The sequence below is a fragment of the Acartia tonsa genome, chromosome 8 (assembly GCF_053477335.1).
Source record: "Acartia tonsa isolate MP-2025a chromosome 8, ASM5347733v1, whole genome shotgun sequence".
Classification (NCBI taxonomy): domain Eukaryota; kingdom Metazoa; phylum Arthropoda; class Copepoda; order Calanoida; family Acartiidae; genus Acartia; species Acartia tonsa.
Window position 1 is genome coordinate 50,131,206 of NC_137267.1, and position 26,365 is coordinate 50,157,570.

Genomic DNA, 26,365 nt, shown 5'->3' on the forward strand with positions numbered 1-26,365 from the left:
TATAGCTATTTTAAAGAAGGGTACCACTACCCTCCCAAGAAAAATATTTTAAAGGGCTACTAGGCAGCACCAAAGTATGACTTTCTGGATTTCTCTTCGTGCAAGGGTGCCGAGACTTTTTCATGTTAAAACTATAATTAAAAAATGGAATGGTCGAATTAAACCCCCCCCCCCCCCTTGAAGGGCTCCTAGAGGCCTCTAGAGGCGAAGCAGCTAGTTTTCATATAATTCGCAAAATCAATTATGAATAAATCTATCTATTTTAGGCAGGGTTGGCACATTCGACTGTAAATTAATTCGACTAATAACTAAAGATTTTGATAACCGCGTTATCAATATCTTATTTGTTTGTTTAAAAACTTTGGGTACTTTTATTGTATTTTTATTGGCTGGTTCCAAACTAATAGTGTCCAATGATTTTAACCTACATAGGAGATAAATTTGTTTATCATCGTTTGGGATTTATTCTAATTTACCGTTATTGTCTTGTTCAATAAGATCCCTGATCTATTTAAAATATAGATGACGGAGCTGAACAAAGTGTCTCAAAGTGCCATGTGACGTCATAAAAATGAGGGAGATGAGAGGAGAAGTGGGAAAGGAAACCCCTAAAGAAGAGATGGATAATCCCTCATTTTTATGACGTCACAGGAATCAAAAGTAGGACAGATTGGTCTTCGTCGTTTTCTTTCCCACTTCTCCCCTCATCTCCCTCATTTTTATGACGTCACATGGCTGATTTTTGGGACACTTTGTCCAGCTACTAAAATATGAATGACATGCCTGATCTTTCACCTGTAGCATCCGTTCTCTCTTCTTATGCTCAACCTCGTTTCTCCATAATCTAAAATACTAGCGGCTACACCCCTTAGCCTCTAGGGGCACTTGAGGAGAAGAGATTTAATTCAAAAACGTAATTCTTTATTTTAGATTTTTAGGGAAAAAAAATTTTTAGGGGAGTGTAATTTTTTTAGAGGCTATTTATCTTGAGATGGTGGTAATACCCTCACCCAAAATAGTTATAAACCTTCCCAGGACCTATGAGAAGCTACCCTGTAAACATGTAAACATCCTTTATTATAAGGATTGTAAGAGGGCTGGAAAGCTACAGCCCCATTAAGCTGACCGGTGCTTTCCCTCAAAATGTAAACACCTCCCCACCCTCCTTATTTTTGTAATATGTTGAAAATAAGGGGTTAGATGGTGTTTCCTACGAGGCCAAACCAATTAATATGATTTATGTCATTTAGACTGAAGAGGGTGCAATGTCCACCGAAATATATTTCAATAAATAACTAAGAAGTATCAAAGACTTTTAAACTCAGTGAATTTATGATCTGCTACCCAATACCCAATTTAACCTGACCCAAAGTTGTATTCAAACGACTCTCGACTATAGACAATTTGGGTAGTATTCTGCTCACAAAATTTGGGAAATCAAAAGCATAGAGAAATTTAATCAAACAGAAGCTTTTAAAAATTTGGTTTTGCAGCAGAGACCTCCTAAAATAATACAACTGCCTACTTCGAAACATTGGTAAAACATCGAAGCCAATTAGTATCCGCTGGATTAGAAACGCTTCTCAGCCATACTGAAGAATCATGTATAGCATCGTATAACAGACAATTTTCCACAAATATTAAAATAAAATCCTAAAATTAATTGTCACGCCAAGCCTTCGGTTTGAATCTTATAATTTATCATTTTAATATCCACGGAAAACTGTTTATAATACAATACGAAAAAAAAGTATTATAGTATTTGAAGGGTAAAATAAATTGATCGCCTGTATGTTACCTGTTTTTATAATAGCTGGCAAAGCTGTTGACAACAATAGGTATTGGTAGGGTAAGGATAAATATACCAGTTAGGGCACAGAAACCACCTATTGAATAAAAACATTTTAATTATTACGAGTGGCTATACACAACAGGCCTCTGGGGTGACTTTGAAGAGAAAAGAGAGGACAGTGACACAACCTCTCCTCTTTCATTCTGGTTTTGTAAGAAAAGAAATGAAACAAGGATGACAACATCTATAAGTAGCAAATGGATATCGATAAAAACTTGCTATGAAGCAGTTTAATATAATAAATTTTGTTTTGTTAATTTAGGCATGTTAGAATTGTCCTATCGATTTTAAACATTGCATGGTGATTGCTGTACGATTTAGAAGCGTAGCAACTATATAATCATTACCAGAATGTCCGTAGGCCCATTTTAAACATGTTGATTTTTTACTTTTTTTAACAAAAAAAAATTTATGTGATCTAATTACCCGATTGTTCTGATTTTTGGTATACTGATTCCTGGGACAACAAAGTACAATATTATAAGCGAAGCATTTCTATAATCAAGTCCTAAAAATGTAAGTATGTTCATAAACATTATCCTGTATCAAGAAGTTTTTCAACAAATTTACTTACATTTTTTTTCGATTTTTTACTTTTATATTCTGATCATTCAGTTCTGACCAATATAAGTGTTAATGTCCGTTTGTCCTACTGTTTCAGTGCTTTGCTTTTATGGATGTTGTCATCCTTGTTTTTATAGGTATATGATTCTACAACAATTTTTGAGTTGATTTTCAGTCAGTTTTCCTTTCTCTAATAAAATATAAATCCTAAAATATTTTCGTTAGAACGTCACCATCAAATTTAGGACGAATAAATATTTGATGAATCTAAAATTTTCTTTCATTTTAGATCTATTTTCCATCTTTTTAAAGGCGAAGCTTCTCTATAATTATGATTTGTTCCAAGGTTGGGTTGACGAATTGCGGAAAAATAATGACCTATGATTTAACAGAATAAAAAACATATTATAACACATTTATAAAAAGAAAGATTTCTTATTGGATTTACGTTGTTCGTTCCCTTTTACAAACTTAAAAAGTTTTTGGGGGGCTAGTCCTAAAGATCCCAAACCCTTATTTCTATAATGATTTAAAATAATTTTAAAATAAGGGGTGAAATTCTTAAAGCCTAAACCCTTTGGGTTCAAAACCTGCAATGCTTTAACCCAGCAGGGCTACCCTGTACCTAACATAACATAACCTAACACTAACACTACCTCCCCCTCCCTTATATTTATGTATTTTATAAAATAAAGTAGGAGGGGGGGATTAACTTTGCTCGACTATACACTTTAAGATAAACTCCTGTATTATTTTATTCTAATCACTAGCGGCTACGCCCCTAGAGGCCTCTAGTGGCACTTTAAATGTCTAGGTGCTCTATATTCGAAGGGATAAAGAAGGTCAGAAAAATAGCTTAAAACCATAAAAAGACTTATTTATAAAAATAAAATAACCTAAAACCATTGCATGGCATATAGGAAGCTTCCCTTTAAAGGAGAACCATATCGGTTCAGTGGTTAGCGAGATCCTTAACTACAAACAAAAAAGCTTAGTACTTTATATTATTGGATATAGATTTTGCTGTATCGCTGTAGGATTGTTTTTATCACATTTTAATTTCATGTAAACGTTATATCATTAAAAGCGAAGCTTTTCTATAATTAGAGTGGGTCGGTCCGTCAGTCCGGTTAGCTCTTTTAGTTAATTTAGGCATGTTAGAATTATCCTATCGATTGCAAACTTTGCATGCTGAATCCTATAACTGGGAGGTACGACTTAGAAAGCGCAGCAACTCTATAATCGTTACCAGAAAGTCTGTACGTCCATTTAAAACAAGCTGTTTTTTTTTACTTTTTTGATAACAAATTTTTGAATATTAAAATCATCCTGTTCATCTGAATTTTTAAATGCTGATGCCTATTACAACAAGGTATAGTGTTATAAGCGAAGCATCTCTATAATAATCAAGTTCTAAAAACGTCAATATGTACTTAAATTATCTACAATTTTGTATAGACATATGGATTAATATTCAGTTTATTCAGTTCTGCCACTCTACAAGAGGTAATGTTCGTCTGTCATACCGTTTCTGAACTTCGCTGTTATGGATGTTGTCATCCTTGTTTTTGTGTATGTTTAATATTTGAACATGTATCAGCAATGTTTTATGGTAAAAGATGAAATATTAAACAATAACAATATTTTCATTTTTGTTGAATATGATTTTAAAATTAATCACTAGAATTATTTAATTACAAAGGGGGAGGTCATTTTCTAGTAAATTCCGTAAAAGTGTGTAAAGGTGTGTGTGTTATAAGACCTAAAAATAGTAGTAGAACGATAAGGTGCTCCCTATTGTTCTATTCAATAGGGAATACAAATATATAGAGCACCTTATCGTTCTACTACTATTTTTAGGCCTTATAACACACACACCTTTACGGAATTTACTAGAAAATGACCTCCCCCTTTGTCCTTAAACTGAAGAACTGACATAGTGGATATTGGTTTCAAGTAGTACAGAATTCAGTTTAAATGTTATCAAAATATACAAAATTTTATAGACCGAATGTCTATGAAACAAGGATGACATTGACATCATCCATAACAGCGAAGCTCTCAAGCGGTAGGACAAATTAACATTGACACTTGAAGAGTGTCAGAACTGAATAAGCAGAATATAAATGTATAAGACTAAACAAAATGTAAGTAAATTTGTTGCAATAACAGACATATTAACTTTTTAGGACTTGGTTATAAAGATGCTTCGATTTAAATATTTTACCTTGTTGGAATGAATCAGTATTCCAATGAAAAATAATTATATAACAAAAAAATTGTCGTTAAACGATCATAAAACAATACGTTTTAAATGGACGTTCTGACATTCTGGTATAACGATTATAAAATTGTTTAGCAAAAAAAGTTCTAACATGACTAAAATGGCGCCGCAAATTTTTTTTACCCCCCCAAAATTTTTACCCCGGGGGTAAAATTTGCTTGGGGGGGGGGGGGGTAGTTACCCCACCTGAAATCTATTGGTAGGGGTAAATTTTGTTTACCTCCCCAAAAATTTACCCCCGGGGTAAAATTTTTGGAGGGGGTAATTTAAATTTTATTAAACATTTAGTATTAAAAATGCGGGCGAAGCGCGTAAAATTTTTTTTTTGTAAGAGATTTTTTATTTTGGGGGGGGTATTTAGTAATTTACCTCCCAAAAATTGTTTTTTGGGGGGGGTAAATACCCCCCCCCCCCTAAATGGTTGGGGTAGGGGTAAATTTTATATGGGGGGGGGGGTAAAATGAAAAAAAATTTGGGGGGTGGTAATCGCCCCATTACCCCCCCCCCACCTTGGACGTCTATTATGTTACTTACCAATTAGTTTTCCAAACAGAGTTTTCGGATTAAGATCATAACCAACTGTAGTTATTGTCATCAAACCCCACCTAAAAGAATATTCACTGTAGTTATTGTCATCAAACCCCACCTAAAAGAATATTCACTTGATATTGATAAAATGCTTTATTTAAAGATTTGTCAGTGGGAGGAAAAGGAATTTATTGCAACGTATTATATTCAGTTTTCTGCGGATATTAAAATAAAAAATATAAAATTAAAACTTGTTTTGTTAGCCCTAAGGGGCCGATAGCCCGGTCTAACAAAACTGGTTTAATTTTAAGATTTTTATTTTAATATTTAATATAAAACTTTGCATGGTGATTCCTATAGTAATTAAGTGCGATTTAGAAAACTTAGCCACTCTATAATCACTACCAGAATGTCCGTACTTCAATTTTAAACATGTTGACTTTTTTACTTTTTTAACAACAAACTTTTATGTGATATAATTATCCGATTGTTCTGATTTTTGGTATATTGATTCCTGGGACAACAAAGTACAATATCATAAGCGAAGCAACTCTATAATTAAGTCCATGTAAGTATGTCCATAAACATTATCCTGTATGAAGCTGTTTTTCAACAAATTTACTTACAATTTTGCTTCAAATCTTATATACAAATCTTATACAAGTGTTAATGTCCGTAAGTCCTAACGTTTCAGTGCTTCGCTTTTATAGATGTTATCATCCTTGTTTTTATAAGTTTTAGGACTAACAAGAAGCAGAAACATCTAGATGTGCAACCGTTAAAGAGATGTTAAGCAACATACTAACGTACTTTCGGACAATGAAATGCTATAATGATCATTCCAGTATGGCATCGAAACTGATCAATATCCGCTGGATTAGAATCAGTTCTCAGCCACACTGATAAATAATGTATAGCATCGTATTACAGACATGTTTCCACGAGTAATAAAATAATTATCATAGAATTAGAACCAGTTTTATTTGCCTGTGCACTTGGCTTCGCAGGGCTAACAAAATTGTTGTTATTTTTTTATATTTCATTGCAATATTCGCGGAAAACTGTCTATAATACGATGCAGCAATTATAACATTTGAATAATTAATGAGGCTGTAATTGATATTTTGCATGTAACATTTGCAAGCTATTCTGATGTTTGATATTTAGTTACTGCAGAGTACATGCCATTTTTAAAAGCGAAGCTTTTCTATAATTATGGTCGGTTCGTCCGTACGTCTGTAACGGATAGCTCTTTTTGTTTAGTCATGTTAGAATTTTCCTATCGATTTCAAACTTTGCATGATGATTCCTATAGGAGTTAGGTACGAGTTAGAATGCGAAGCAACTCTATAATCGTTACCACAAAGTCCGTACGTCCATTTTAAACATGTTGCTTTTTAACTTTTTAACAACAAATTTTTATGTGATAAAATTATCCGATTGGTCTGATTTTTGGAAAACTGATTCCTAGGACAACAAAGTATATTGTTTTAAGCGAAGCATCTCTATAATCAAGTTTTAAAAACGTAAGTATGTCATTAAACCATATCCTGTATTTAAGCCGTTTTTTAACAGGTCTACTTACAATTTTGTTTCGTACGACTTTAATACATTTATATTTTGATCATAATGATCATTTGTCCTACCGTTTCAGAGCTTCGCTTTTATGGATGTTGTCATCCTTGTTTTAAAAGAAATGCATTGGCCAACAAACAGACATAAAGTTAAGTTTTTGCTCAAAGAAAAAAAACTGATTAATTAAATTGAATTCATAATTTCTGTATATAACATCATTCATAAAAGCAAAGCTCTTCAATTGAACAATAAGTCTTGTAGAGTGTCAAAACTTAATAACCAGAACATTAATTTATAAGTCTAAACAAAATTGGGGTATAGTCCCTTTTGTAACATCGCACCTTATGGGGCGATTCCTCGTATTTTTCTTTTTCACAATAGCTTTTCTCTTATTTCTAGCCACTGCGGGGGGCTCTAACCCTGCGGGGCCAATTACCTAACCCTGTAGGGCAATCACCTAACCCAATTTAACCTAACCTAACCTAAAATAACCTATAAAAAGCCATTTTAAAAATACGACGAATCGCCCCTTGTGGGCCGATGTTACGAAAGGGACTATTCCCCAAAATTGTAGAAACACTACAAATTTGTTTCAAAATCGCGTAAAATTCAGGATACATAGTTTTATTTTAGAATTTGATTAAAGGGATAACTTGCTTATAATATTGTACCTTGTTGTGCTAGGAATCATATTCCAAAAAATTGTCCAAAAAATAAATAGGATAAATATTAATTATGTCATACAAAAATTTGTCATCAAAATATTTTAAATTTTTTAAAATAGATGTAGGGACTTTCTTGTAACGATTATAAGGTTGCTACGCTTCCTAAATCGTAAATTACTAACATAGGAATCATCATGTAAAGTTTGACATCGATAGGACAATTTTAACATTACTAAAACTAGTCAAAAACCATGTTTTTACATTTTATGCTAAGCAGCTAAATTATTTAATTGAACTACTCATATATTTAATTGTTTATGTTTTGAATTCTTAATTAAATGAGCACACAGACATTTCACCCATTGAAAGCACTGAATAAATTATGTATTTTGTATCAGAGAGAGGGGAGACAATGGGCTATTTATTACACTAGCCCTCAAAGTTTAATAATACCGTTTCTTATTCATTGGCTTAACAACTTTGGGGTCTTTAGTGAATTGTGATTGGTTGGATTATTAAGTTAAGTGTTCAAACGTTTTAACTACAAATTTTAATCTATTGGAGGAGTAATTTTGTGTATCATCACTGGGAATGTACATCAATTTATAGGCCATTGTCTTATCCCTTAAGATTCCTGATTTTGTAGAGCATAATATATGCCTTTGATCATTTCTAAATTTACTAAACCATCTGTCTATCTAACAGTTTAAGAAGTGTAGCAACCCTAGGGTTTATAATGTTGTTAAAATTTTAAAAATTGTTCTTTAAAACCTGCCTTTACAAATATTATTCTTCCCAAGTTATTGTTTAAGCAACCCGTGATCGGGAAGGTGATAAATAGTAAGAATAGGGTTAATGCCTTGGCCGATAAACAGGTGCAACTCACTACCACGCACAGTTAGGACTTCTCAGACAAAGGTCGGGCAATCCAAGGATTGGTTGTCTGATGGATGTTACTTAACCTAATATTTTTAGAGTACGCATCCCATTACACGTGGATGATGCTCTGGATTCTCTAGGTGATAACTTAAATCGAAGGAGAATCCCGCCCTTACGAGGTAATGAAAATGTTCAACTATTAATCAGACAGACAGAAATTAATACATAGACAGATTTCTATACATACAAAGAAACATACATACGCCAATTAAGCATGCTATTATTGACCTCATTTTTTGGTCAAATCGTTCATTCAATTGGGCAGGGGATGGGGTAAAGTTGGTGGATAAGGGGTATCTTTGTTTTAGCCAGCTGCGAGCATCACTCTGGTGCAACATCCACTATTATTAATAAACATATTCATAAAAATATTCTTAATATGAATAATGTCATCCTAGTATTGTGATATCTATCTAAAATGGTTTATGTATAGTTAATTTTAAATGCAATGTTTGTCTAGACCTAAATTAGAGACCAATGAGAAATAGACCAATGAGAAATAGACCAATGAGAAATAGACCAATGAGAAATAGACCAATGAAAATAGACCAATGAGAAATAGACTAATGAGAAATAGACTAATGAGAAATAGACTAATGAGAAATAGACTAATGAGAAATAGACCAATGAGAAATAGACCAATGAGAAATAAACCAATGAGAAATAGACTAATGAGAAATAGACCAATGAGAAATAGACCAATGAGAAATAGACTAATGAGAAATAGACCAATGAGAAATAGACCAATGAGAAATAGACCAATTATTATTACCTATTCTTTAAAATGTTCTTGGAATTTGTATATATACTAGCGGTTGCGCTCCTAGCAAATAGGTGCCCTGTATTCGTAGGAAAATAGCTTAAAATTCTTCCAGGGAACTATACGAAGTGCCCATGAATTTGGAGAACTCAATCAGTTCAGTACTTATCGAAATCTTAAGTTACAGACAAAAACCTTACTACTCTATATAATAGGACTGGCGGCTACAAGGTCATTTTTAAAAGCGAAGCTTTTCTATAATTAGGGTGATCCGTCCGTACGTCCGTCCGTCACAGAGAGATAGCTCTTTTCGTTAATTTAGGCATGTTAGAATTTTCCTATCGATTTCAAACTTTGCATGGTGATTCCTATAGTAGTTAGGTACGATATAGAAATCGTAGCAACTCTACAAGCATTACCAGAATGTCCGTACGTCCATTTTAAACATGTTGATTTTTTTACTTTTTTAACAACAAATTTTATGTGATCTAATCTTCCGATTGATCTGACAAAGTATGATGTTATAAGCGAAGCAACTCTATAATCAAGTCCTAAAAATGTAAGTATGTCCATAAACATTATCCTGTATCAAGCAGTTTTTCAACAAATTTACTTAAAACTTTGCATCGACTCTTATACATTTATATTCTGATTATTAAGTTCTGACACTGACCAAGCTAAATTTGCTTGATTTACTTCACTAAGAGAGGTAAAATGGTGGGTAAGCTAAAATGTGCCGAGCTGAGGACCAAGACGAAGGAGGAGCTGACTAAGCAGCTGGAAGACTTCAAGATGGAGTTGGCTGAGCTCCGTGTCGCTAAGGTCACCGGAGGTTCTGCTAGCAAGCTGAACAAAATCAGGGTCGTCAGAAAGAACATCGCCAGGACGCACATGGTTATGAACCAGAAGCAGAAGGAGAACCTGCGTAAACTGTACAAGGGCAAGAAGTACATACCCAAGCTTACCAGGGCCTTGAGACGTAAGTTGACCCCCAAGCAGATGGCTTTGAAGAAGCGCAAGGTTCTGAGAAGGGAGGCTAAATTCCCCCCTAGGTGTTACGCTGTCAGGGCTTAGGGACACACAACATCTCCTTCGTGTAACACCCCCTTGATTTGTTGGGGCGACTATCGTCCTATCTAAATAAAAATTGAAATGATAACTGGTTGGTTCATGTTATGAATAAATAAACTTGCTCGACTAAGTTCTGACACTATACAATTGTTAATGTCCGTTTGTCCTACCGCTTCAGTGCTTCGCTTTTATGAATGTTGTCACCCTTGTTCTAGTGTCAATTGCTCTTAGAAGAGTGGTATTACCCTCCCCCAAAATAGATTTAAACCTACCCTGGACCTTTAAGAAACTTTACTGTTAAAGAAAGCAATACCGGTTCAGCGGTTAGCGAGATCCGTAGCTAAACTCAGAGACCTCAGAGAGGTATTCTGCTACTATTATATAAGAATACTAGCGTCTTAGCCCCTAGCCTCTAGGGGCTTTGCCCCAAGAGGTAATGTAAAAAAAAAATTAAGTACCTCTGGTGCTGCAACTACTGATTTTAAGTTAACTGCTTTAAAAAAATTGAGGAGGATTTTTTTGGGGGGTGGTATTGTCCCAGTCCCCAAGAAAATATATTTCCTGAGGAGCAGAATCCAATCGGTTCAGTGGTTACCGAGATCTTAAGGGACAGACGGACAGACAAACAACGTTCTACTTTGTATTAAATTTTGTCCCTGTTTTGATAATGGCAAAAATAAATGTAATTTAAATCAAAAATATAGTTTTATACATTCGTTTGCATGTGTGTTAAGGTATTTACCTTTACCTAAATGCATAATTATATTAATCATGAAGTAATCGATTTATTTGCTTAAGGAAAAAGGCCTAAAAAATTATTTTAGCTATTGTAGATTAAAGAGATCTAAAAAGTTAATCTAAATTTGAAGCAGTTTGACTTAAGAATAGTAGTTGATAATATATTCATTTCTTGATTTTTACAATATTCATTTGAACATTTCAAATCAGGAATGGGTTGGGCAGCCGCGCATTTTCCTCAAGTTTAAACCAGCTTGTGTGCCAAAAAAATTCCGAAAAGATGGGTTGTCTGTTTAGGAACAGGTTCAGACATCCAGCTGAAAATTGAAGATATAATATGACGATTTTAACTGAGGCTTACACGGAGCCGACGCCCGGCTTCTGACCCCTGGTGTATAGGTTTTTTTTGGCAATACTAGAGAAGACAAGCAGTATTAGATTACATCCTATAAAAAAAAACGAAGCTAATGGAACTAAAAAATCTTTCTTATATACATATAATCTTTTTTCTTCGGGACTCGGCAGCAACGCGCCAGCCGCGACTAGGCCTCAAATTAAAACCCATTTGGATGCTTTGAAATATTCTTTGAAAAAAAGGATTGCTATATGCATACAATTGTTTGTCTCTGTTTATATGTCCTTCTGTCTGTCTGTTTAATTTTTACTTTTTCTTCTTCTATCTCATAATATTTAAAATATTAAAATATTTAATGTTGATTTTTCTTATATAATTTCATAAAGCTTCGCTACATTTTTAAAAATCTTTCATGTTTTTTTTCTTTATTTTTTATAGCTCCTTATTGCAGTATATAACATACTAGTGGCTGCACCCATAGCATCTATGGGCTAATTATTCGAAGGGGAAGCGTTGGGGAAAAAAATAGCGTAAAACCATCCTTACACTTAACTCTAAATAATAAGATAGCCTAAACCCATCCCTGGACAAATGTTAAGCTTCCCTAATTGGGTAAAAATCAATCGGTTTAATAGATGATTGATTTTTTAAGATTCAGACAAAAGAAAAACATTACTACTTTATATAAAAGTACTAGCGACCACGCCCCTTGAGGCCTCTAGGGACTCGAAATATTGTTACTTTTTAATCTATTTTAAAATCAGCTATTTACCAAAAATATTTTTTTCGCCGATAGATTGTGTTGGTTATGTTTTTAGAAAATTGCAAAAACGTGCTTACGGCGGCGTTTTTTTATTTTGTTGAATTATTTGGGGAGGATGGTTGTACCCTACCCCAAAATAGTTATAAACCTTCCCAGGACCTATGAGAAGCTACCAAGTTAAGGAGAACCCGATCAGTTAAGCGGTTTGCGAGATCCTTCGATACAGACAAACACACATTCTGTTAGTTTATTATAAGAATTATATGGAAACATCAAAAAGATTTGTAGAAGATTTTCTAATACTTTTCAACTGATGATCTGTTGCCACTTTACAAAACCAATAAAACTTAAACTTTACGTGAATTCAAAACTACTTGTATATAAAAAAGGTATATATAGGTAGATTCCCTAAAAGAGCTTAGTTGAGTACAGAATCCCTGCTTTTCTATAATTAGGGTCGGTCCGTACGTCCGAGACAGATAGCTTTTTTTTGTTAATTTAGGCATGTTAGAATTGTTCTATCGATTTAAAACTTTGCATGGTGATTCCTGTGGTAGTAAGGTAAGATTTAGAAAGCGGAGCAACTCTCTAATCATTACTAGAATGTCCGTACGTCCATTTTAAACATGTTGATTTTTTGATTTTTTAACTACAATTTTTTAAGTGATCGAATTATCCGATTGTTCTGATTTTTGGTATATTGATTCCTGGGACAAAAATGTACAATATTATAAGCAAAGCAACTCTATAATCAAGTACTAAAATGTGCGTATGTCCGTAAATATTATACTATATCAAGAAGTTTTTTAACAAATTTACTCACAATTTTGCTTTGACTTTTATTCACTTATATTCTGATTATTCAGTTTTGACACTATACTAGTGTTAATGTCCGTTCGTCCTACCGTTTCAGAGCTTCGCTTTTATGGATGTTGTCATCCTTGTTTAGAAATAAATTGAAACTAAGAAAGGTTTTTGTATTGCAGGCTATGTTAGGATAGGTTATATTGGGTACATATTAGCCCCGCAGACTTAGGGCATCACTGATATACATAGAATCACCAGAGTTAGGGAACCCAGTGAAGATTTGGTACCTTATTTGCGATACTTTCAATTTCTTAAAGAACCTTACTATCAAAGATATTTTCTCAGAAAATACACTTACACTAATTTCACTATTTTCAAATGATTCCCAGAACCATTACTAACCTTCTCTTCAAAACAAAATATCGTTTACTATATCTTATAGGACCAAACACCAATACAAATTACTACTTTATAGTAAAGGATAGCCAAGAACGATGTAAAAACAAGGATGATGACAACATCCGTAAAAGCGAAGCACTGAAACGGTAGGACAAACGGACATGAACACTTATATAGTGTCAGAACTGAATAATCGGAATATAAATGTATAAGAGTTGAAGCAAAATTGTAAGTAAATTTGTTGAAAAATTGCTTTATACAGGATAATGTTTATGAACATACTTACATATTTAGGACTTGATTATAGAGTTGCTTCGCTTATAACATTATACTTTGTTGTCCTAGGAATCAATATACCAAAAATCAGATCAATCGGATGATTAGATCACATAAAAATTTGTTATTAAAAAATAAAAAAATCAACATGTTTAAAATGGACGTACGGACATTTTGGTAATGATTATAGAGTTGCTACGCTTTCTAAATCGTACCTAACTACTAAAGGAATTACCATGCAAAATTTGAAATCGATAGGACAATTCTAACATGCCTAAATTAACGAAAAAAGCTATCCGTTACGGACGGACGGACGTACGAACGGACCGACCCTAATTATAGAAAAGCTTCGCTTTGAATAATGGAAACAAGATAACGGGATAAACTATCACAGATGAAGAGCTGATGGATTAAATATTAAATAGAGGGTGCACGCGCTATATGTAACTTAACCTACGGGATGTGGACCCTTTGCCGACTTTCAGTTAGGTCTTTGAATATAAGCCAATAGCGTCAGAAATATCAACACAGCCAAGTCGCTACAAAAGAGCAGAAAGTAATTTGCTAGCAGACGAAAAAGTCCCCCACAACTTGGACCAGGTAGTTGTCTTATTTTACACATATATATTTTTACGTTATTGCTGATGTGAACCAAAACTTGCTATTCTGATTCCTATAATTGTTTAATTGTATGAAGACCACTTTCACCAAAGCAAAAGTACAGTTTGTAATGTGGTTGCTCAACAAATACACTAAAGCCTTCTTGCCAGGGAGAGAGAGGATATTGTAGTATAATTTGAAATTGTACCCAAAGTTGGTTGGCTTTAAAACGTAGGGTACTAATAAATCTTGTCAGGTTGTAGAAGTGTCTTAGCTTTCCTATCCTAAGAAGGGATGATTTTGTTTATCGACATTGAGGATGTACATTTATCATTCATTGTCTATAGAGATCCCTGTTTTCCACTTATAATGTTTATATTGTAGAAAATTTTCAGGGCTCCACAGCTGCGACTTCATAGGTATCTATAGGAAAATTGCAATTAATATTTTCTTATAAACAAGAAGGTTTAAAGGGTTTTAGTAGCTCTGCTAATCTGTACCTAGGGGTTTGTCAAAATTAGTGGCGTGCATAGCAATTTACAAATAGGGTGTGGAGTTATTAGGCGGTGGAAAAAAAGTAAAAATCTGCATTTTTAAAATGAACGTACAGACTTTCTGGTAACGATTATAGAGTTGTTTTGCTTTCTAGGTTGCACCTATTTGTTATAGGAATCATCATGCAAAGCTATAAATCAATAGGACACTTCAAACATGTATAAATTAACAAAAAGGGCTAACTATCCCGGACGGACTGAGACCCTAATTATTGTAAAGCTTCGCTTTTAAAAATCTTACCAGAAACTTTCAACGAATGTCCAGGCGTAGCAAGGATGTTTTACCACCTTGTGCCATTCATCATGCAGGATGTCAGCGTTCCAACCAGTACAATTCTTACCTGAAATTTAGAAGTAAACAAGGATGACAACATCCATAAAAACGAAGCTCTGACAAGGTAGGACAAACGAACACTAACACCATAAATACAAATTACTTTTTAAGGACATACTGGTTATATTTTTACATCTAGAGTTTAGAGATGCTTCGCTTGTTGAAATAGGAATCAGTTTTCAAAAATCAGATAATAGAAATTATAACATACAAAAATTTGCTGTAAAAAAGTAAAAAATTAGCATGTTGTAAATGGACGTTTGGACTTTCTGGTAACGATTATAGAGTTGCTATTCTTTTTTAATCGTACCTAATTGTTATAGAAATCATAATGCAAAGTTTGAAATCGATAGGACAATCCTAACCTGTTTAAATTAACGAAAAGAGCTAAGTGCCCCGGGCGGACCGACCCTAATTACAGAAAAGCTTCGCTTTAAAAAATAAAATAAAATAAAGAATAGAGGATGCTGGAGTATTTCTTGAATTATAAAAATAACAAAATTAAAAGGCGAATACTAATAAAAGAAATACTTATTGATCTTATAAAACTGACAATACTTTCTACTAGCTTAATTAAGAAATCTGTGTTTAAAGAAATTTATTTTCATCTGCTAACTAGAGGGTCATTGACATTTGAGGGAGGTGACTGTTTGGGATATACATCTGTATTTGTAAATTGTAAATTTAACGAAAGGGATAAGACAAATGCCAATAAATTGATGTACGTACATACCCAATGATGATACATAGAATTACCCTTCTGTAGATTACAATTAGTGGTTGAAACGTTTGAACTCTCAAATTAAAGAACCATCCAATCCAATTCAATAAAAAATTCGCAAGTTGTCGAAACTGGAGTAGGACAACAGAGCCTTGGCCCAGAACAGGTGCAACTTATTACCATGCACCGTTAGGACTTCTAGACAAAGGTCATTATTGTTAACATTTGTACTTAAAATATTAGAATCACCTTCACCATTATCTTTCTCGGCAAAGAACACCAGACTGGAGTAGGTCAAAAGGGCCACAAACACAATCACAAGCAACAATCCAAGTTCTTGGTAGGCCTGCATCAAATAATGGTTTTAGATATCAACCCAACTCGGTGGGAACTACAAATAATCTGTTTGTTTCAAAGGGCCTCACAAACCGTAGGACCGATATGTCCAGTGAAGTTTAAACCTCCCCCTTCCTATGATAAATCTACCATGTTTAAATCAATGGGTTTGGGATAATTAGACTAAGGCCAAAGTGTGTTGAAAATCACCCATGTGACGTCATAAAAATGAGGAAGATGAGAGGGGAAAGGGAAAGAAAAACCTATAAAAAGATATGGAAAATCCTCAATTTTTATGACGTCACACTTTAGTCTATGTCGGATAATTGCAGTCCTTTATAAAATTGAAAACAACTCATTTTTTTTAAATAGCAGCTACTCTCCTTGAGGCCTCTACGGGCGATTGAGGCGAAAGGGGGATGGGGATTTACTCAGTGCATTTTCAATTTTCGTTACCCTACCCCATCCTGTTAATTTTGTATGATTTCTAACAACAAAATCATGTTTTTTTTCGTTTTACTAACAGATGTACAGACAAACATATTAAGTGAGTTAGAGGTAGCATCCGGGGAAGGAGTTGACAATGGGCTGTTTATCACACTAGTCCCTAAAGTCTTATATTAATGTTTTCTTATTTGTTGGCTTAACAACCTTGGTGACTCTTATTAGATTTTTATTGGTTAGTTTGTATAGTTGAGTGTCGAAATGTTTGAACCACTCATTTTAATCTACAGAAGGTGTAATTTTGTGTATCATCATTAGGATGTTTATTAATTTAACAGCCATTGTCTTAACCCTTTAGATCCATGGGTCTCATCCCAACCCTTAACCTTTTTTTACCTGTTGAAGAGTATAGAAGAGAGACTGTAGTCCTGCAAAATGCCGCACCAATTTGAATATCCTAATGAGAGAAAAATATTTTGAGGGGTTTTACTACAGTGATAGGTTTATGAAATATAAATATTTCTCATAAAGGTTAATATTTATTTTAAGTATCAAAACATGTTTAATTAATTGTGTTTACTCCTATTAGTAAAACTATAATATTCAATTCATGATAAGTTCAAAATTATTTTAAGAAAAGAACTAAATATGACGACCTTTACCTTAGAATTCTCATCACACGCACCAGCCTGATTATTTTACCAGTTTTACCTGAAATGTTTTAAGAATCAAAATTTAGTAGATTTTTAAAAAGAGGATAGTGTAATTATTATTAAAAAAGAAACTGTTTTTGAATGGTAGATATGTGGATATGTAACAGTTTTAGATTGTTCATCAAGAAAGTAAGGGTAACCCAAAATCTTTTTAATTAGTTTGGTATTTGATTTCTTCCCAGGGGGGTCAATTAGCCTTAAACATGCCCAGACCAATGGTAAGCTTTTCTGAAATTGGGATGTAATCTGTTAAACTGTTATCAAATGGAAAAATTATAAGATTAAAACCAGTTTTGTTATCTCCGATTGACCGAAAGTCCCAGCTAACAAAACTGGTATTAAATTTTTATATTTCTTTATTTTAATATCCGTGAAAAATTGTCTGTAATTTAATGCTAAGCATGATTTTTTGGTATTACTGAGAACCGGTTCTAATCCTCCGGATATCAATCGGTTTTAAAGCCATCCTGGAAATAATATTACCTATAATTTCAAAATCTTCCAGCCCTTCCAGGAGAATGTTTAGATAAAATGGTATTATTGCAACAAGATCAATCACATTCATAGCTTGCTAAAACGTGTACTTATTTTAGCGCTACTACTTTTACAAAAGATGTTTTATTCAGTTTGTGTGATTAAAACTGGTTAAAGATTTATAAAAACTTCAACTTCTATATTTTATACAAGTGGCTACGCCCCTAGCATCTAGGGACTCTGAAAATAGCTTAAAACAATCCCAAGACTTAAATCTGAAAATAAAATACCCTAAAACCATCACAGGACCTATTTAAGCCTACCTAAAATAGAGAACCCATTCGGTTCAGAAGTAATTGAGATCTTAAGCTTCAAACAAACCTTTGTACAGTAAAGAACTATGATAAAGAAGGTTGACAAGGATAAGATGTGATTTAATCGAAATCTATTCCTACAATTGAGCTGTGTGTTTTTCCTTGAAGTCTCTTTTCAACAACGTTGCTGTGTATTATTCTACTTTATATGATAGGATTGAAAAAGAATTAAAATCATATTCATTTAAGATTTCATATAAAAACTTACCCTCATAAATCTGATCTTCAATGGGCTGCAAATTAATCTAGGTAAAAATTAATTTAAATGGAGATGTTGTATTTGGGTTTTAGTGACAAAAAACGTTCAATTTGAACAATTCAGAAAAGAAAATAATTTTTTATTATTGTGATGTAGGAAGTCAGAAGGAAATACAACTCTTTATTTGCTAAAAGAAGGACACATTTAGTCAAAATACCTCAAAATTGAAGCCTCCTGCTTTAATAACAACAAAGTTGTAGGTATCTTAAAATCACATTTTAGGGAGTCAAAAATCTTTTAAATTTTTTTCAGTCTGAAAAGCTTATATTTTTGCTTCTAGCTAGTGTAATTTAATATTGAAATTTCTGATTAAAGATTTTTAACTCCATAAATGTAATTCTGAGACGCCTAAAACTTTTTTTTCTTGAAGCTGGAGGCTTCAAATTTTGGGTAATGGGTCTACTTGTCGCAGTCTTTTAGCAGAAAGATTAGAGTGTTTCCTGAGGGCTTCCTTTAAACTTATCATTTTATTTTAATGTTATTATTCATAATTTGCATCAATATCATAAGCAAATTTTGAAAAATAATAATTTTAGACCTTACAAGATACTCGAGGGAAAAGAAAATAACAACAAAGTTATCAATATAATCCAGGAATCTTGCCACTTCTGGAAATTCTATGTTCCCATTCTCATCTTCCTACAATATTTGGAGAATCAAATTTTATGAGGATCCTAATTTGCCTCAAAGTCCAAATAGTCATTTTGAGCAGGGGGGAAGGGGACATTAGACTGTTTATTACACTATTCCCTAAAGTTTTATTATAACATTTTTCTTATTCGTTGGCTGAACAACTTTGGTGACTTTTAGTGAATTTTGATAAGTTGGTTTTTCAAGTTGAGTGTCCAAATTTTATCCATGAAATTTTGTGTATCATTTGTGTATATCAATTTATTGGCTATTGTCTTTTCCCTTTCGATCTCTGCATTTTGAGTTAAATTGAATCATACCAACTGTGGTGTCATAGTTTTTAGCTCAAAAAAATAATTAAAAACATTCCCTGGACCTTTATAAAGATTCCCTTAAATTGAGATCTTATTGAATAAACACAAAAAAAATAATTACTTTATTTCAAAACGGATAAAATAAGTTTTGCAGCTTTTATTAGTTACAGTTTCACTGATGACAAAGAATAAAAATAATACCTGAAGTTCTTCAAAAGTTGAGATGATGAATGTAAAAGTGGACAAAAGAACCATAGACAAAGAAAATAGAGCAAATGCCTGAGCAAGATTACTTGTCCATGGATATTCTAAATTAGAAACAAGGATCAATTGACGAGCAAGATAGCTTTTTTGTATCTATAATACAAAGTAGAATGCTGTCTGTCCGTCAATCTGTCTGTCCCTTAAGATCTTGGTAACCACTAAACTGTTTGGATTCTACTCTTTAGGGTATATACCTACTGGTCCTCTGGTGGTTTTAAGCTATTTTCTTGGGGGGTGGGACACCCCCAACCCCTCCAAAAATAAAAATTCCCCCCCCCTTCAATTTTTTTAGTTACCTAGGTACCTACCTATTTCCTCCCCCTTTTTTTTTGTTTATGGGGAAGTTAGTTCACATAAAACTACTGGCAGCACCAGTAGTACTTAATTTTTTTTTAAATTATCTCTTGGGTCAAAGCCCGTAGAGGCTAGGGGCGAAGCCGCTTTTTTCGCGTAATTCCATAAAGTTGGGTATTGGGTTGTAGTCTAAGGCTCTTATTAAGTCAAACTGTTCTCAATTATAGACCATTCCATATACATTCATTTGGTTATCTTTAAGGACACTTTAACTTAACAAGAGCATTTGACTACAACCCAACAGAGGCTAACTAACCAACCAACTACAACCCAACACCCAATTACGAAAAAAATGGCCTCTTTGTATAGATTTCCTTGGAGCTTATTACAATTGATTTACCTATTGTATTCCAAAGCCAGCTTCGCCATTGAGCAATCTGTAAATAATCTAAGGTTCAATTTGTAAATGTAAATGTAAATGTAAATTTGTCCAAAATACTTGGATAAACTTTTTATTAACTTTTAGGAAGTTGAGCATGTCTGACACATATGTTAAGATTTCTAAGCTGATAATTATCCTGATATCTATTGAATGAATATTTTCTAAAATGTAATTGGTGGTTTATTACAAATTACTTACTGAATCTTGTCCAAAGTTTTCTAGTTCAGCCTAAACAAAAGCAAAATAAATACACCAATCAAATATTTCAATTTTCCAATGAAGTCAATAAGTCAAGTGCAAAATTTTTTACCTGTTCCAAAGCTTTTCTCTTTGATTCTAAATCACCATCTTTTTCACTTTGACAAACATCTAGCAATAATTCATGGGTTAATAGCAAATAAAGATTCCCCAAACTGCTTAAAATATTTCATATCTTGAGTTACATTTTTCTTGTAAAAACAAAGATAAACTATAAAAGATTTGCAAAATATTAGTGTTATTTTATGCTAAAAACACTGTAGAAAAAAGTGTTTAAGAATACTACATTAGCATATATTGAATCACTGAAAATTGTTTTATGTTTTAAAATAAAAACAAATAGTTTACCAATTTCTGGATAGTATTTTAGTGCACAACATGGCTCCATAGTCAATTCATCTAAGTAACATTATAATTATTAGAGTCATATTATCTGTACAATTCTTAAAAGTCAATACATCCTTTCCAGTAATCAAACTTAATATTTGGGTACAGTCCATTTCGTGACAATGCCCCTACAGGGGTGTTTCGTCGTATTTTTACAGTAGTATTTGATTTGTTATTTTAGGTTAGGTGATTGCCCTGCAGGGTTAGGCAATTTTCCCTAATGATTAGAACCCCCCACAAGGACTAGAAAGAAGGAGAAATGCTACTGAGAAAATAGGACAAAATCCCTCTTCAGAGGCGTTGTCACAAAACGAACTATTTTTAAAAGGAATATTTTAATGTTATATGAATGGAAAAAATTTTTAAATTCTACTATTACAAGAAGAAAGATCAAGTACCTATGCACCAGTATTCAAGATCCTTCTGCAGTACAAGTGCACATCCTCCTGTATTCATGTGGAATGTTTCTGTCCTTGTTTAACATAATTTTAAACTTAAAACATTTTGTTAATAGGTACTTTCTATATACATGAATAGATAATTATGCATAGGGAAAGCTAGTAACAATTACCTTTCATAGATTAACCAAATTATTCAAAATTACAGCATTGAAATAATTCTATTTTAAATATCCATAATAGTTTTTTTTTTGAAAGTTCTTTAAATAAATAATGTGGCTTTTAAAATAATTTCCTTTACCTACTAAAAAAAAGGAATATTTTAGGTGGCGTTATCCTCTTAGAAAATTTTTTTCAAGTTTTTTCAATTTTGTACCCCCCCCCCCCCCCCCCCCCCCCGACTACCGACGAACAACTATTTTAGGTTAGGTTAGGTTTTAGGCTAGGGAGCCGAGCGCTGCGGCTAGGCAGGCAAGGGGGCCGAGCGCTGCGGCTAGGCAGGCTAGGGAGCCGAGCGCTGCGGCCAGAGTTCATAGTTCGCTGTCGGGGGGGGGGGGGGGGTACTCAAATTTTCAATATTGAAAAAAAAATTTCTAAGAGGATAATACCTAATTAATGATTACCTGTACATATTCAGGATTGCTGCAAAATTGTCTGGGTTTCTACCAAAATTATTAAAATAATCACAATTAATGGTGCATCATTAAAATATAATTGGACTTTCCTTTTGGAATACGTATTTTTGTTCATTATTTTTGTTCAAGGCCATATAATTTAAAACAGTACCTGTCAAAGAAGTATTCCGGAGTATCTCCAGGTGTATACTCTTCACACAGTTCCAAGATCTTCTCTATAGTGCTGGCTCTCATTAGTTTTCCCAACCTGTAGAAGGGAAAACTTGATATTTCTAACATCAAATAACAAAATAATAGTCGTTCTGAATCATATTAAAACAAGGTATTGGAATACTTCTTTCTGTAGCTAACCGTCAAAAACCATAAGCAAACTTGTATTTCATACAACACAGTATCACTTAATGACAAAAAGAATTTTTTGATTGGTAAACTGTGTTGGCATAGATACTTACAAAATCATTATTTTACAGAGAGAGCCAACTCTCTTGATATTGTTACCTTATATTTGATAAAACACAAGGGAATAGGTCTGATAAAGACGACTAAAAATATATATACAGCACTCAATTATTGTTAAAAATTTTGCTAAGGAATCCATGATTAAGTAAATTGCAATAATAAGGGAGGACTAAGTGTGGAGAAACTGGTTGTATAAGTTGGGGTCATCATCAAAATCTTACCTATGCTCAGTTGAGTAACAAGCTTTTTGACACTAGTTTAGCTGAGGAGTTGAAAATAACTCAAGGAACAGAAGAGTATTTAACAGGAAATATTACATTTATACCAAGATATGGATTCTGCAGGGAGTTCTCTGACTATGATCCTACAAATGAAATTCATGTAATAAAGAAAAATGAGTCTACTGCAGTTAGAATATTCATTACTGACAGATCATACAAAACCTACTTCTCTCTGGATTATTCCTCTCATGTAGGGAGTAATATCATTATTAGACCTCAATTTGGATATACAATAAATGTCAGGGTAAAGAAATCCTCCAAATGTGTGGAAAAGGCTAAAGACAACTTAGAAAATTCTAACTATGCAACTTGTGTTGAAAACAGACTTCTGTCTGAAGTTTGTAAACCATTAGAATGCTTGCCCGGCTGGATGTCAGCAAATGATATATGCAACATTACTTATGATATAAAGAAAGACTTGGATGTATTCGATGAATTTGCTATGGCTACATTACTGCTTCAGGAAACAAAAATTGAGAGGACTTGCCAAACATCATGTTTATCCACCACAGTCTATGTTAGTATCAAAGATGAAATTGACTGGAATGAAGAATCTAAAACTAAAGAAGCTACAGCATTTATCTTCTTGGATCAAAAAGTAGAGATCACTGAAACCAAACCTAACTACAACATGTTCAACTTTATAGTTGACGTTGGCAGCTCTCTTGGACTTTGGCTTGGATTTTCTGTTGTTAATCTGTATGATATTCTTATCCTGATAATTACAGTGATCAAGAATAACAGATTTTGTGAGAAAATCAAGTCAGTTATTTCAAAATGATTTAACTTCAATATATAATGCTTTTCATTCAATGAAAAATTTCAATTTCAAAAATATATTTGTATTTGTCTTTCATGTATCTAAATGTTGTTTAATTTTGATTGTGTTACTTATATCTAGCTGTAACTAAAAAGTTTCAAATCAGTTTTCATGTTCTTTAATTTAATTTTATAAAAGAAATTACATACCTAGTTGTAGGATATTTGGCTAAGTATTTTCTGAACACTGTAAACCTTGTATAAATATTGATTTTAGATTAAGTGTAATTTTAACAATTTAGGTTATATTAATTTTTAATATTATTAAGTGTTATAATTGAATGTGTAATTAATAAATTTTTGAAAAAAAACCTGTGTTTTACCTTTCACCTCCTACATCAAGAACAATGATCTTCCTTTCATATTCCCTAAATAACATTTTTGCAATGTTGTCCATTGTGATTATTTAAAACATAAGTTCAGTTTTTATACTTGGTAAATAAAGTTACTCAAGAGACATATTGTTTAATGGGCCAATAGGAAAATACTGTAGGATCATTCAAGAGATCTTATTAGTTGAAACATTTTACAGATCTTGGTACATAAGTGCATAGTTTTTTCATTTGTTTGCATTATGAGTCGGCTATAAATTGTCACATTTCTTAGGATTAAACTTTTCCTGGGTAAATTAATTCATGTAAAGATTTCTCGATTTTAAAAAAAATTTGACAAAAAATGGGGGTTAGTTTGACCATCAAGATATACTATGTCTATTACTAAGTATAATGTGTTATTTTTTCACAGCTTCAAGGTACATACTTTTCCTCGATAGATCTAGACTTGGGAAAGTCAAACTTAACCATTCCCTCTCTTTGAGTTTCCTCTTTGCCATTATGATTGTGGATCTTGCAGCTATCTTCTCTATTACAACAACCCTGATTAAAAATATATTGAAGTACAGTTTTTTTAAAAGTCTGCTAGCAACTGTAAATGATTGTAGTTAATGTTTCTATCATAGATACAATTAACACTCAAATAGATCTCACAATCATTTCCCTTACCATTACCACATACGGGCAGGATTCTCCTTTGATTTAAGTAATCATCTAGAGAATCCAGAGCATCATCCACGTGTAATGGGATGCAATACTCCAACACCCAAGGATATTAGGTTAAGTAACATCCATCAGACAACCAACCATGTGATTGCACAACCTTTGACTGAGAAGTCCTAACTGTGCATGGGTGTGAGTTGCACCTGTTTAAGGGCCAAGGCATTCTCCCTACTCTTACTATTTATATCGCGCACCAGACATAGCAGCAGTTGGAACAATTTTAACATCTTTAGTTCTCGACCAGAGATTGAACCTATCACCTCAACAGCGACGATCAATGCGCTACATGTTAAGCCACGATTGCGGGTATCATCCCTAATTCACTGGCTGGAAATCTTAAATGATAGAAAGTTCCTTTCTAAATTGGTATTAGCATTACCTTGATCGAGTAAGCCAAAAGGGTTATTAAAATTGATAGCACAATCTTTTTATTAAAGTCTTAACTTAGTTTGCTCAGGGGCTGCCATTCAGCCAATTAATTCCAATTGAAATTGCTCCAAAATTTAATATGTTGTTGGGGTAAAGTTGGTGAATAACTTTTTTTTACACATAACTGAAGGGTAGTGGGTAAGAAGGGGGGAGAGAAAAAATAAATGGGGTTATGGGGAAATTTTGCTGTAGAATTGTTTGTCAGAATCACATTCACTTCTCCCTGAGTATGCGGAAGAGTTGCTCCAGATGATGGACAAAGGGATTTGCAATGGTTATGTGTCTGACATAGCAGAAATAAAAATAATTTTAATGTTTCCGATTTAATTAAGTATTGGTTTACATTACAGTGGGCACATAAATCATTATCATTTACCTTCCATAACGACAAAGCCAATATTGTACTGTTGTGACGTCGTAATTTATGGGAAAGGGAAAGGAGAACCCCATTTCTCCTATCTTCTTCGGAGATATTTTCTTCCCTCTTCCCCTCTCCTATCCCGAAATTTATGAAGTCACAACAGGACAATATGGGCTTTGACTGACATAGCATAAGTTGGAACGCTTAATATTTACCTGATAACCATAATCAATTCCTTGTCTTCTCTCTTTGTTATATTCACCACTAGGAAACAAATATTTAAAACAATAATGTAATTTATTTTAGGTTAAAATGCAATTTCTTTTCTTCTGATGTTCCTTAGTAAATATACCAAATATAGCCTAAAGCATGACTATTGACTAAGGCCAATAAGAAATTTTATTTAACAAATATGTCCCTGCCTTGCTACTTTTAGATCTTATTGATCATACAAAAAACTCTAGTTTACCAAATAGCCATAACTATTTTTTTTAAAAAAGGTAAGTTTTAAATTTTGACTAGAGAATAAGTCATACCTAAATAAAGATAAATTGCTAGTAAATGATTTGCTTTTCCTTCTATTCATGACTCACAAATAATGTTTTAAATATATTTTAGCTATTGGTGGTGTTTGTCCTACTCCAGGTTTAGGATAAGACTAACCATCGCAATTCATGAGATTTAACCCTTTACAAACGAAGAGTAAAAGATTTCATATTTTCAAATTATGGAACAAATTTTCTGTTTTTTGAGAAAAAAAATTATTTGGGGCTTGAAAGTGAACCAATTAAATAGGGTTTGCAAGGTTTATGATGTCCCGCAGGGTTAGATACTTAGATGGTTATACTAATTATAAGGCTATAAATAAGCATTTGAAAGTAGCATTAGAGAAAACCGTATACTTCTTACAGTTTTTGAGCAGGGAGGAAGGGGACAAAGGGCTGTTTATTACAC

At 33.2% G+C, this 26,365-nt stretch overlaps 1 protein-coding gene and 1 pseudogene across 2 annotated transcripts; one reads left to right on the forward strand and one right to left on the reverse strand.

The window, feature by feature from the left end:
* Positions 1-654: 654 nt before the first annotated feature.
* On the reverse strand, positions 655-25,891 carry LOC145326663 (potassium voltage-gated channel subfamily B member 2-like). Its single transcript, XM_080170030.1, has 23 exons — positions 25,881-25,891; positions 25,627-25,675; positions 24,326-24,441; positions 23,890-23,934; positions 23,717-23,761; positions 22,159-22,254; positions 21,996-22,034; positions 21,373-21,446; positions 20,936-20,986; positions 20,640-20,698; positions 20,528-20,557; positions 20,288-20,324; positions 19,531-19,637; positions 18,924-19,024; positions 18,335-18,371; positions 17,762-17,849; positions 17,228-17,276; positions 16,962-17,022; positions 16,035-16,131; positions 14,972-15,071; positions 5,235-5,305; positions 1,799-1,886; positions 655-844 (listed from the first exon to the last, which is right to left on the reverse strand). The coding sequence occupies exons 1-23, from the start codon at positions 25,889-25,891 to the stop codon at positions 655-657; spliced, it is 1,641 nt and encodes a 546-aa protein (XP_080026156.1).
* LOC145327211 (large ribosomal subunit protein uL29 pseudogene) lies at positions 9,839-10,368 on the forward strand (annotated as a pseudogene). The gene has a single exon (XR_013882112.1). The product of XR_013882112.1 is annotated as a large ribosomal subunit protein uL29 pseudogene (transcript).
* Positions 25,892-26,365: the final 474 nt, after the last annotated feature.